The 14,221-nt window shown below is 45.8% G+C and overlaps 1 protein-coding gene across 8 annotated transcripts in view; it reads right to left on the bottom strand.

The window, feature by feature from the left end:
• Nucleotides 1–836: 836 nt before the first annotated feature.
• Nucleotides 837–14,221, bottom strand: part of PPP2R5C (protein phosphatase 2 regulatory subunit B'gamma) — a 145,669-nt gene continuing 132,284 nt past the window's right edge. For 3 of the 8 annotated variants that reach the window (XM_080647524.1, XM_080647523.1, XM_080647529.1), the window contains 3 exons: nt 13,163–13,235; nt 8,287–8,403; nt 838–3,513 (listed from right to left, as the gene is read on the bottom strand). In XM_080647524.1, coding sequence (XP_080503650.1) covers nt 3,382–3,513; nt 8,287–8,403; nt 13,163–13,235 — 322 coding nt within the window. In that variant the 3' untranslated portion in view covers nt 838–3,381. Of the gene's footprint in view, nt 3,514–4,988; nt 5,085–5,168; nt 5,241–8,286; nt 8,404–13,162; nt 13,236–14,221 lie in introns of those variants that run through there. The other 5 variants (XM_080647528.1, XM_080647527.1, XM_080647525.1 and 2 more) reach the window with 4 other exon arrangements.

Here is a 14,221-nt window from a genome sequence, read left to right as displayed (position 1 = left end):
ATGCGTCTATTCTAAGTTCTCTGGAGAATTCTTCTTGAGCTGAAGAAGTTGCTAAACACCTTGGCTTCCTCCAATCCAAGATGGGAGACGAGGAAGCTGCACCGAGGAAACAGCGTTTTGGGAGTGGAAGCGGGGACTGTGGTTCCCAAACCCCTCCACAGGGTTACCAGACACTCAGGCCACAGACATTCAGCGAGGTCCTGGGGCCACCCGCCTGCCGCCCGGGGCGGACTCTTTACTGCACCCAGCTACCAGTGTGACCTCTTCCACTGGGAGGAGGAGTCACAGACCCCATCTGGTAGATGAGGCCACTAAGGAGCACAGCGCACACCACCTGCTGGAATGGCGACCAGGCGCACTGTGGAGGTGATGAAGCCTCCTCCATCCCAGGCCTCCTCTCACGGCTTCTCAGCAACAGCCTCGGTGCAGACAATGAGCTCCACCGCACAGGAGGTGGGTCCCCCAAGGCCCCACATTCCTATTCTCAGTGAGTCTACTCTTCTTTTCAAGACGCTTCAAGCATCATTTTAAATGTGATCAGGGCTCAAATAATCCATTTCCACAAACTGTGTTCCAATGCACATTTGGCTGAAAGGGAGGTGGCCGGTATGAAAACACCTCTACTTTTGCCCGTAGGGAAATTAAAATGCGTTTACAGAATGCTGGGGCGGGACCTGCCATTGTGGGCCGCACAGCAGGCACCAGCCTGGAGCGGCGCCAGCGATGCCTGCCCTCCTTCCAGCCAGTGTCCTGGGCTAGGCCGCCCGACCCTGGCAGTGACTCGGTAATGGTCAGAAGCAGCTGGCCCAACACCATGGCTACATTTAGTTTCATGATGAGCATTAAAATTCACATGTTCTTTATTTAGTCCATATAATACACCATTTTTAGAGTTTTTAAAAATTAGATAAAAGAGCATATTAAATGGCAAGTGTATGAAGTTTCTCTTCATAAACAATGTCAAAACAAAAAGTTTTGAGTTACAAAATGTTAAAAAATATGTAGGTACTTAACATTTCACTAAAGCATAAAGTTACAGATATTTTCTAAAGAAAAATAATTGTGCCACTTACCTATTTTTGCTGTTTCTATGAACTTTTTTATTCTGTACATAGGACATTTTGTACAAAATATGAAGTCTACATTTTTATTATTACCATAAAACAAAGATACAATGTATGTACAATATTAAAAGGAAGCCATACTACAGCCACACTAAAAAGACACTCGGAATAGTGACATTTCTGATGTACATTTGGGAAAGAGTGAAGATGCCAAACGCAGAACTTTATGAAGAAAAACAGTCACCAGTTTATTTTCAATGTAGTACTTTTGAAATCAGTTGGTACAGAATAAACAATGTATCTATATAATAATATATAAGTTGAACAATTAGCACAGGACATCTGAATACTAACTAGGAAAACTTTAATAGGCCAAAATATTAAATAATACTCTTGTCAAAGAAAATTAGTTTCTCTCAAAACGCTTTTTCCCTTTTTTGGTGAATGTTTGTCTTCAATAAAGAGCAGAAATAAAACCTAGACAGAAGATGTTCTGATACTTTGAGCTTTACACAATCACCCAAACATTGAAATGTTGCTATTTTTTAGGGCAAAAGAGTCTTCCAGGAAGCTCTCTCACAAACATACCGAACATCCAAAATCAAGGCTATCTGAGCATCTGTCAGCCAAAGACGGAAGTTCAAACAATGGTATATCAAAATACAGAAGATGCTGCTTTATACAATAAAAAGCACCCTTTTTCCCTCAAAAGGAGAAGGCATCTAATCTTTTTTAAATTGCAAATTTCATAATGGTGAAATGGACAGATGCTTGTCAAGTTTCTCAGGAAGTGTGTCTGCTCACGCAGCGGGCTTTCCACTCGCGGCTGGGCACTCTGAATCCAGCACGTGTGCTCCACACAGGAAGTCCCCTCCCCCCAAGACACGGGACATACATGGTCTGTGGACTTAAGTGGCAGGGAACAATTGTCTGCTTTTACAGTGTTTGAGTGGATACCAAGACCTCGAATAGAAGACAGATCCTAAAAGAAGCCACGTTGCATCTTTTATGCATAAAGACATTTAACATTAGTTATAATCTTATGCTGGAGACAAAAACACCCTAGGATCATCACTTGTTTAGGAGAGCAGTACACATCTCAAGTAGCTTTCAAGCAGATAAATAAGTCAAGATACTGGCCACCCTGAGAGAAATAAAACATACAAAGCACTAAGTTTAAAGAATTTTCCTCGTGCTATTCCATCGAAAACGAGAAGCTCAACACATGCAAGGAAGTCTGGGAAATATATAGCAGCATTTGATGAAAACTCAGACACGGCACTTTCCTCAGAAGTGCATATAATGTGTGCTCGTTTCAACACAGGGATTCACCTGAAGCCACCCTCCTGCCCCTCCCTCTCGGCTCTCAGAGCCACGTCACACACGGATGAGCGTCACGCCAGCGCCTGGCGTGCACGGTGTTGCTGTTTGCCCAAAGGCAGCTGCAGGATGCATCCGGCCAAGAACTGGCTTAACTCAAAATGTTCTCATTCTAGCCTTCTATCAAGTGTGGGATTCTCAGAGACTCTAATTTTATTAATTCAAGAGCCTTGTTAAAGGGCAACAACATGTACGGACAGAAAAAGAAAATCTGCAAACCCAAAAATGAACACATCGTTTTAAAAATTCCAATTCTAGCCAAGGGAGGCAGAAAGAGCTCTTTGTAAAATCAATTTCTCCTATGAGCTTACTCCTGGAGTCCTGGTGCCAGACACCTACGGGCAAATATGGCTTTAGAAATACATGAAAGAAGTCAGACATGATGCACATGTCGCTGCTCAAAGTGAAGGACACCTCAGGAAGAAACAGCGGCTGAGGATTGTCACTTTTCCTGTGTTAGAACAATGACAGCAAAAAATCATTTCAATGAAATTGAAAAAAACACACATCAAAAACAGAAAGACATTGCTGGTGTAAACAATCACATGAAAACAACTTCAAAGGTTGTTAAGTCTTAAAAATATGAAATTTTTTAAAGTGTTTCTTTGATTCGAAAAACAGTGATACTCTTAGAACTAGTTATTTTAAACAATCACCAATTCCATTTGGGCAGAAGGTGAAGGTGATGATCAGGGTGCTGCCTTAGCTCTGATTTTGGTTCGCTGTCATATCTGGGACCGTGGCGGGGACACCGTGGCCGGCTCTGCCTGGGTCTGAGTCACCATTGTTTGAACTCCTAATCTCGAGCTGGGGACGGAGTGCGTTACTGCCTACAGGACGGGGGCGAAGAAAGCTCTGACTCTGAGTGTAACTGATTTGTATGGCACAAAAGTATGTGTTTTCTACAGAATCCAGGACCGAGCCGGCAGGCGGGCGGCTAGCGGCCGTCCTGGGACAGCAGCTCGTCGGCTCTGCAGTGAGCCTCCAAGGCGTTCTTGGTGTGGAGGTCCTGAGGCAGCTCGGACTTGCGGCGCACCAGAGCCCGGTCCTTCTTCAGGTCCTTCTGTGCCTGTAATTACAAACGCAGGGGCGTTGACTACAAACCACACTGTCCCCACACACCCAGGGCCCCTCTGCACTCTGAAGGACAGGCAAAGAGGCAAGTATTTCCTCTTGTGGCAACTACCCCAAAATGCCACGTGCATTAAAAATAATCTCATGACCAGTGTGAAGGATGGTGTGCACACAACTGTGTTTTGTCTTTTAAAATGTATAGGTTTGCACAGATTACTCAATACCTCTATTTTGCAAATCCACCAGTTCGGTCAAGCCCATGGCCACTGTGTTAACAGCAGTATTTTGGAAACATGACAACAAACCATCTAACTCATCCAAACACCATGTACATGCAGAGGACTGTCAGTCAGAAACTTGAGCGTGAACCAAGCCTTCCTTCCTATCTAATGTCTCCATCAAAAAGAAGACATTGTTTACAGATAAGTCACTTGGCGAACAAGCGTCTACCAGAGAAAATATGTGTTAAGTCATTAATTTGACAACAAAAAGAATATAATGGTACAACTTCTCATTAGTTTCCAGATGCCTTACAGTACAGCCTGTATACTTCACTTTAATGGAAATTTCAAGGACCTGCAGAAGTCATACATGAAATGTTCCCATTTTTTGCAGAGCTAACATGTCTCAGGGCTCTTTGCAAATTTATCTACGGGAACAGCAATACTGTCAGAGTTTAGAAAGAATTTTGTGTGACATCATTTTAGATGACTTCTAAAATGTTATTTGAATATTAATATTCATTCATGGTAAAGGAAGGCGTTTTGGTTTCTCCTGGAAACTGGTGTAAGATGGCTCAGGGAAGCCATCCACGTCAGAGACAGAGGGGCACCCGCCTGTTGCGGTCACAGTACTTGTAAGAGGGCTTTTGTTTGTGAAGCGGATTTGCCTTCGACCCATGGGAAACTCAGAGGGAAATTCTGCCCTGAGTTTTATGTCCATTTCAGGGTGAGCGGTAAAAGAACGCAAAGCAAAGCCGAACAAAACCAAGACTTTATATACTTGAAGTATTCCTGACTGCTGAGACAGGCATTCCAGAGGGAAAAAGGCAACAGCAAACACCTTGGCGCTGGAGCAGCAGATGCAAACTGGGAACACAGACCCGGGCTTCTGAAGGAAAGGGCAGAGGCGTGCTGGCGCAGTGGGCTGCTCCGCGCAGGCTTGGTAAATCGATGTGTAAAGCAGAGAATAACTTCACAAACCACCCGGGGAAAAGGTCAGAGAAACAGGAGCAGGAGGCACCATGCAGATGGTCACCTAGGTGAGTAGTGCTTGGTGGAGGGGACGTGCTGGCAGACATGCTGATTGTGGATGGAACATACAAGACACACGGAACAGACAGACAGACAGAGAGGCATGACCATGACATCCTGCTATGGGTGCAGCTGGAGGAAACGGCCTGCTCCTCAGCATGTGGCAGAGCTGAGAGACTGCATTTACATAGTGAGTGGTCACAGAGCACCAGGGCTGGGCGCACACACTGTGCATGGCTTTACTACTCAAATGAGGGGAGAATTAATAAAAATTCCTTAAGGGACCAGATTCCTTGGTCTTCACCGTCACAAGCTGGAATGACAGGGAAAATACTTCATGTCACTTCTTTTCCTCCACAGAAAGGCCTTAACACTCTATGGATTGAGTAAAGAATACCTGCACTTCCCACCTTCCGTCTTTCTACACCTTCCTGATTTGCATGGCTGGCACTGCTTTTCTCCCGACCGACTGTTAAAATGAGAATTGTAAACAATTTAAATGTCTCTGGTAGAAATGTCATTCACATGAAATTTACTAGTTTTCTTAGGATGCTCTATATAGAATTATTCAAGTTCCTCAAAAGAAATGCAAATATGGTCTGACAGGTAAGCATACAGTTGACTTCCTCCGCAATATTCCAACCAGCTACCTTCCACTGCCTTAGAACCTCCCCCTCTCCTCCTACAATGCTGTCCTGTGCCTCACGTGTCACGCCGAGCCAGCACTTGAGCCATTTTTAGCTAAAGCTTCTTATGTCAATTTGGTATCCAAATCACCCACGTACATCTTCCCCCTGAATCTCGGTATCTTCTCTCTGCTTTAACAACAGTGTTTTTGAGAATTTCAGGAATAGGACTGTAAACATTTTCAAGTTAAGAATGGTCTATCGCAGCGGTTTGCTGCTCTGTTGACTAATGAATTTGCCGACCTCTGGGAGAGGGGCTTAATCACAAGGAACAACAACAGCCTGTAATTATTGGAATCGAGAGTCTAGGTCAGTGGTCGGCAAACTCATTAGTCAACAGAGCGGCAAACTGCGGCTCGCGAGCCGCAGTTTGCCGACCACTGGTCTATCATATCAAATATTATACCTAAGAAACTGCACTAAAACTATTTTCATCTAGATAGAGATTGGGAGGAGGTTTCAATTGATCCATACAAATCTGTAAGTCTTGAAATTGGGGAGTGGTTATCTTCCAACCTTATTCTTTTATTGGCATTAATTTGGCTATTCTCGGTCCTCTGTATTACCACATGAATTTTAGAATCAGCTCATCAATTTCTAAAAAAAAAAAAAAAGAAGTCTTCTGGGATTCTGACTGAGATTGTGTTAATTTGGGGAGAACTGGCATCTTCATGGTATCGAGTCTTTCAACCTGATCCATAGAAACCTAAAGGTAAGGGTGGAGGAATAATTTTTGTAAGAATGTCAATCACACAAAACACCGAGTCATGTAATCTAATTTCAAGGATCATGAAAACACAAACATGTTACAGAGGAGGCCCTAAATCACAAAGAAGCCTATCAATTACACCATTATGTATTATGTTCATTACATTTCGGATACTGTTTGCTCTTTTCCTAGCTTTAATTATCAAGTCAGAGAATGTACTGAAAAGAAAAATTCTCCAACTCTAAAATATGTAATGTGAAAGAACTGGCTTGTAAATCATGTTTCCTTCTCAACTTTGTATGGACTTAAAAACGAACATGTGGTTACAAGTTCACAGGCAGGCTCCCTGGCAAGGGCACTGGCTTGATCTCCTCTGGATGTCTGCAGGTGACAGGCTGGCTGTCCTGTCCTTAGCACACGTTAAGCCGTAGAACCAAAATGGTAATCAAAAAGAGGACCTCAAATTCCTTCCAAACTAAAAAAAAAAAAAATCAAGTAAGAAAATTAATACTCCCACAAATGGAGAAAAATATAAGAATTTTATGCTTTTTATTAAGTCTATTTCATTGATAAAAATATTGTGAGGAAATTATGATGTGCAATTAGATTAAGTAAAAAGTAAGTTTCTAGGGGTATAGTGAATTTTACCACTGTATTTTCAGTATTTCCAAGATTTGATGAGCTGAAAGAAGCACGAATTCACCTGCTTTTTATTTTAACCCACAGCCAGGAGCTGGCTGGTGGAAGTGGTGTGACCCATGGTCAGCATGGGCACCTCCTCCTGCAGCACCAAGAAAGAGAGTCCAGACCAGGGCCGCCCAATGGGAAGGTAATGCCACCTATGTATGTACCAGTAATTCTAAATTTTCTAGCAGCCACGTCAAAAAAGGAAAAAGCAATAGCAATAGGTGAAATTAATTTTAATGTTTTATTTAATACAGTATAATGTTAAAAATATTAATTTCAACAAATAATCAATAATAAAAAAATGACGAATGAAATGTTTTGACATTCTTTCCCTCACAGTAAGCCTGGGAATTCCTGAGTTTGAGTGACCGCACACGCAGTGCTGATGGCCACCTTTCAGCGCTCAGCCACGTGGCTGTGGGTAGGACAGCACAGTCTATATGGTCTGGATCGTATGCTCTGGGAAACGTCTGATCCTATCTGACCAGGTGGGGAATACAACTTACTTGAATTAAAATCAAACAGATTACCCCCGCCCCCGTCTGTTTAACTGCGTTCCGAATGACATGAGCACTTAGGAACCACTTGCACACAGCACAGGTGTAACTCCAGCCACTCCATGTTCACGTGTCAGAATCCCAGTGCTGGTGTCTTTGGAAACTCTTGCTGGTCGGAGGGGATTAAAGTTCAAAGTCAGAGTCAGCCCAGATCCCCAGCCCGACCAGGACCACATCAGCTTCCGTGGACAGAGAGGCACAGCACCACAAGGCTGTGCGCACGCAGGCGGGAGCTAGTGCGTCACCTCTCCGTAGCCCACGTTGTATATATTCCCTGTTCAGTAATAAGAGTCTATATTTGGACAGTAGGATCTAAGTAGGTAGTTCCACCACAGTGGAAACAAAACCACTCGAGCAAGGTAGGACGTGCGGTAGTTCCGACAGAGTCCGCAGCCCTGGGAACTCCAACAGAGCCCGGGTCCTGCACAGGCCTCAGAGGCCCAACGGTTCTTCGGTTCTTTGAGTGGAGGGAGGCAAGGCTCCACCCTGGTGTCTGGGCTGCTGAGCTTGGCCGTAACTATGACTAATGGGGACTAAGAGAAGTTGGAGGGAGGCAGAGGGAAAAGAGTGGCAAGACATTACTGCGAAGCTTTTGACTTTTTGCTCAAAGTTAACACTGAAAGACATTTAAGGGTGGGGATTACTGTTAAGATAAACGAACAGACAAATTGCAGGCACACACTTCATTCTTAAAAACTGTTTCTAGTAAACTGATCACTGAGATGTACAGATAAATGTTTCCTGTAAGTTTACCAAAGTTTAATTTTTATCTCTGGCTCCCAAAGACTGCTGGACAGCACCTCACCTACACAATCATGTGCATTTCAAAGCAAATCTACAGCGAGCGCCTCTCAGCTGAGCTCTGCGCACGTTTACCTGGCGAGCCTCTTCGTTCACTGTCTTTTTCAGCATCTGCACATCTTCAAATAAGGGCCCATCTGTCTCCATTGCAACAGGGATGCTCATGGTGCTCGCTTGACTATGTACTGTGTACTGCAATGCAAAGTGTGGAATCACTCTCTGTTAGCGCCTGGGGTCCGACGCCAGGGTCTCCTCCTGGCTGGGCACGACTCCCCACCAATACTCCCCAGGGCCCTCTGCTGCCTCCACCTGCTGCTGACCACCTGGAGTGTCTACAGTTCTGGTCACACGCAGGTGGAAGGCAGAGCTGGTGTCAGTGGTCGCTCCACCATCCCGGCCCCTGGGGCCGGGGGACAGGTGTTGACACCTGCCTCACAGCCTTTGGTGTCCTGGTCCCACATAAGCAGTGAGGGCACAACCTGGATTGGTCACCAGGGCCTGTTTCACACTGAAACCGCCACCTCTAACCTCCCAACCTTTGCATACCACCTGCTGATTGGTGAGGTGCACCCTTTTCTCTCCCACCTTCCTTTCTGGATCCTTTACCCCATTTTCCTAACTTGCTTGAGCCCCACCATGGACCACATCCTTTGTCCACACCCAGAACGCACAGCTGCTGCCCCGAGCTGGCGCTGCAGGGAAGGACCAGTGCACCCCCAAGTCTAGGACCTCCTGTCCACCGGGCCCAGCCCCACGGGCCTCCCAGCGGCTCCCTTGTCACCTCCCCACTGGCCCTGGGCTCCGGGCTTGGTATGAATTGCAGACGGGTCTCTCAGACTGTGTTTATCTGAGTGTACACGGGGATAAGATCAGAGGGTTGTTACTGAGCCAAGAGACTTGAAACAGCCAGATTACCGTGACCATCTAGTGTCCACTTTCTCTGTGAGGGTGAGGACAAGGGGAAGAAACCCAGGAGTCTGCTGTGAGTGGTGCTATTCCAGGGCTTCCATGTCTTGTGACAGACCCATAAAGTGGGTGCCATGGCCCATTTGACGAGGACTGAGACTCCGAGTGGGCAGCGAGGGGCAGCTGTTGCCCTTCTCTCACACACCCTCCACGCTTTGCCTCGGGGGGGGGGGGGTCCCCTTGCCCTCTGGCCTCTAACCTCCTCCCTCCCACCAGTGAGCTTCCAGGAATGACGCTTGGTGTCCCCCCCCCGCCCAGTTCACCACCTGCTTTGAGCCCTCAGCTCTGTGATGGGACCTCAGCCACCAGGCTGTCAGTGGTGCCGTCTCTTGGTTGCTAAGCCACTTTTTGGTTTCTATCCTCCTGGACCTGTCCGCCACCATCCCTGAAGCTTCCCCTCCTACCTCCCTGCCGTCCCCGATGACAGTGCTTGCCTGTCTCATGCGCCCTGTGGGATCTCGACCCCACCTTGTTCACCGTGCCTTCCATGTCCCCCTGGACCCTGTCCTTGTAATGGCCGCTCACTCACTCACTCACTCCACTCACTCGGGCCACACCCTCGCTGTTTCTTCAACACCAGTGGGCTCCCGGATCCCCTCAGTGCCCAGCAGAGCCCCTCCTAAGTGCCCAGCCCTCCAGGCCCCTCCGCGGCTGCCAGATGAGTTTCTGAATGGCAAGTCTGACTGGGCCACCTTGCTCTTCATGACACTAACACCGGCACACATTTCTGGAAACAAAGCCCACACTTCTGTCCGTCTCCAGCTTTGGCCCTGGAATGGAGCAGCCAGAGCCCCCTCCATCGCCCAGAGGCCACCTGCGTTGAACAGCTCGGCTTCCCTGCTGTCCTCTCTCTGACTTGAGTCTTTCCCACGGGTTCAGAATGGTTAAGCCCTGGACTATGGCCTCCCATACCTGCATTTTTCTTCATGTGCCTCCCGCTGAAGGCAGGATCCAGCCTCCCGCCACCATCACTCGGCGTGTTACAATCTGACTGCCTGAACTGAACTCTGGCCCTGCCTGGCCCCCTCATGGCCGTTAGCTCCTTGAAGCCGGGGGCTGTGCCCTGTTCTCATCTTCGTACTGGGAAAATTCCATCATTAGTGACACAGCACAGTGCCTCGTCCTCTCGGGGCTCGCAGCCGCTGGGCCAGACAGAAGTGACAATAACTGCAACACTCAGGCGGCGCAGGGCCTGTGCTAAGCCAGCAGCAGCTTTGGCTCCTCTGAGCGAAAACGGAGTGTGCTCCACGGAACCTGGCAAGGTCCTCACTGGGCCCAAGACAGAGAAAAGTGTCAACCAGGTGCTACGAAACGTTCACAGCAAAACCAATGTCCCGTGGCAGGACAGGGTCCTTACTAGGGATAGATACCTCCATCAAGGCTCAAGTTCACAAAGGGTGAGGGTCGCACACCAGAGCTACACTAAGAGTTCAGATGCTGTCATCACTTCCCACGAGGCCCATGCAAGTCAGGGAGAAATAAGTAGTCAAATGACATTTATGTTAGAAATCTTCACCATCTCATGATTTAAAAAGTTAAATCATGTATGACAATAAAACCTCCACGAAGCTGCCACCACTGCTAGGTCAGACAGACTGAGAACCCTTTCCCAGGGTCCCACAGCGCACACATTGGTGAGAACTCCAAATAACATGGTTGAAAAAAATAGGGACCATCCAGAAGACTTCTTGATACATGTCAGTAAACAGACAGTGAATTACTAGGAATCCATCTTTAAAAAGGAAACTATTAAATCAATTCTCAAAAAGGCAGATTTGAGATCAAGAACCAAGCTTCAAAGCCCCAACTATTTTTGTTACAGAGATAAGAAATAATTTACTCTTTGCTGTGAATGCAAGCAGTGATTAGAATTCAGAAAGATATTCTCTCTAGAGAATTAAAACAAGTCCAAAGCCCTGATTTCTGGCCCTGAGATTAGTCATGAAGTATTTTCTGTTTGCACACAGACAGGTCTGTTGGGGTCGAGTCACAGACAGTGTTGACACAGAGATGAGGAGTCAGGACAGTGCTCGGACCAGAGTGCGGGTCCCCGGTGAGTGCACCGTCCTGGCCACCGAGACATTTGTAAGGAGAGCAGGGAACAGAAATGTGATGTCAGAAAGCTCAGAGAGTTCAGAACAGTCCATACCTCAGAAGGAAAACCTGTTACCGCTCCGAGGTGAAACAGCCTGGTAACACAATCACCAGCACTCCCCCTTCGTAATGCTAAAGTTTATAAACTTCCCATGAGGGTATTTCTATATTCCAGCTAATACCAATTAGATCAGACACTCCGATTTGTACATATGGTACATGTTTCCAGAGTGCTGGTTTCCAGTATGTGACAGTTAGGGTTAGGGTTAGGTTCTGACAGTCCAGCCGGGACTGACTGCCCTTTGCACTTATACCTGCCCAGATTTATGGTTTTCCTGTGCTTTAAAACAAATGTATTTTAACCTTTCTTTCAACATAAATTCCATTCTTTTTTGTTGTTTTGTTTTTAATGTATTTTTATTGATTTCAGAGAGGGAGAGAGAAATAGAAACATCAATGATAAGAGAGAATCATTGATCGGCTGCCTCCTGCACACTCCCCTACTGGGGACTGAGCCTGCAACCAGGGCATGTGCCCTTGGCCGGAATCGAACCTGGGACCCTTCATTCTGCAGGCTGACGCTCTATCCACTGAGCCAAACTGGCTAGGGCATAAATCCCATTCTTTAAAGTAGATACCCATAGCTATCTATCTAAGTTAAGTACTATACAGTTCCACAGTAATCTTAAAGTAGCACTCGATGTAGAAGCATGGGGTGTATACTGGTAGAATAAGGCTGGCTGCTGGTGTCAGGCAGAATCAGGACTCACTGAAGAATGTCACTTAGTTTTCCCATGGCTCAAGTCTCTTGACTGTAGTTTTAGCAAAGGGAATACAAATCAATACGGGATTCTATGGGTAAACAGAACGTATCTTTATATTCATGTATTGCTTTTTATTAAATGTGAGAGATTTAAAAACTATACACCAACTTGGATAATAATTACTTATGTGCCCCTCTCATAAAAGGGAATAGATGGCTTATCAGTTAGTTCACCTTACTGAACCTACTAGGATTTGGGGGGTAAGCTGAGCAGCTCTCCTCATAAAGAAAAATCTTTTTTTTTCTTTTTCTTTTTTTCTGGGCAGTTGGAGGAAGCCTGAGAATTCTCAACGTGGCAAAGATCCACACAAACGCTTTTCAGGAAGCACAGGCCCCATGATGACCGCCAAACCCTGCGATGACTGACGGGGAACGTCTGCAGAGACAGTGCTCCAGTCACCCGGACCCGCAGACAGAACGCCAGAGACCACAACTCCAGCCCCAGGGCCTGGCACCCTGGGAGCCAGCCCAAGAGTTAGTGCTACCTAGGATACGGCTCCACGGCTGGCCACTCGGGAAGGCAGGGCACCTGTGCTCACCAACAGAGCGAGAGGGCCCTCCTGGCTCAGAGCAGGTGCTCACATGGCAGAAGTCAGGCAATTTTTTAAGGACAAAAGGCTCAGCCCACAGACACCTCATTTTAGGAAAAAGGACATAAACTTTATACTTAATCTATCCCAAATCTAATTTCTTTTAAAATTTGTTATTAAAGAGAAGGAAATATAGTTTGAGTTACAGTATCTATGATATTTGCAAGAGAAAGCAAATTACAGTCTTGGTCCAAATAAAGCCTGTAGCCTGGTTTTCTTTTTACCACAGTATATTCATCAATTTCATATATCATTTTAAAAGCAGAAGAAAACGTGTCAATCCTGTGGTAAAAACTTTTTGGGGCAAACGAAGTACTTGTACAAAAGTTGGAAAGTATTTTTATTATGGATATTTTCATAAACAATGTTAGTGAACGCAATTCCCCTCCTTCCCATGACGAAGCCACAGGCCTAACTTATAAAAACATACAGTCACACCCTAGAAGGTTTCAAGAAATGTTACTCTCTTTTGTAGTACCTGGGGGTTTGCTTTGGCTAGATTTTCTATTTTAACCCATGCTTCTTCTCGTTCTTTCATTTTTAGCTTCTCTCTGAAAAACAATAAAATGTCACTGGATTAGAGAAATGAATTAAATTCAAGAAAACGTTCAAGGGGAAAACACTGAATGGGCAGTGACGTAGTCCTGTCTCATTCACAGTGGGGATTACAATACATGGGGCATGAAAAAATACAAAAACAACAAGAGTTAGAGGAAAAAGATAAAAAATAAATGCTAAAACTTCAACATGTCCACCAATAAGAGTCACATGACCTTCAGTCAATCACTAAACTCAACTTTTCTAAAAATCCAGAAAATGTGCTACAAGATCTTTAGGTTCCCTTTTAGAAACGGTGATACTCTATGAGAGAAGGTGTGCCATCAGCAAAGCCCGATGTTTATACATTTCACATCTGAACACTGCATTCGCTGAGCTAAGAAGGGACCAGGCAGCCTGAAGGTAAAGAAAGCCCCCTGTGCCCTGCCCTGCTGTGTACCATCGTCTCACACTCCACGTCTCACGTGTTTATACTTGGCTGTCTCTCTTTCCACACTGCCCCGGACATAAACCCCACAAAGACAAGGGTCTTGTTTGCTTTACTCACTGCTGTGTTGCCAGAACCTAAGACAGGGCCTGGCATACAGGTAAACACTTCCATGCTGTATATATAACAAACGTGACCACCGGCTATATAGACTGCAAGGTGAATTACATTCAGTCAAGTTTATCTGCCTGAGCCAGTTTCAAGTGACAAGCCAAGAATAAACTCGGCCAATGGTTTATACTGGACTCTGAAGTGGGGTATCACTAGTAACCACTGGGGCAGTGCCTTGTCACTAGACTGTCCCTGGGCAGCGTGAGCACAGGGCCCTGCTTCTGCGGACACAGGTGAGAGTTCAGAGAACGCCTGCAGCACGGACGTTACCACATTAGAACTAAGTCCTGTGGAGAGGAAGATTCTTGCTCTCTCATACAAACCTTACAAAATGTAATTCAAATGCCTGCCTAATAAACATGAGAAATTACTGCACATTAC

Source organism: Plecotus auritus (assembly GCF_963455305.1).
Source record: "Plecotus auritus genome assembly, chromosome: 1".
NCBI lineage: Eukaryota > Metazoa > Chordata > Mammalia > Chiroptera > Vespertilionidae > Plecotus > Plecotus auritus.
The sequence above is the reverse complement of the archived record's forward strand: the minus strand, read 5'-3'. Positions and strand labels throughout refer to the sequence as shown.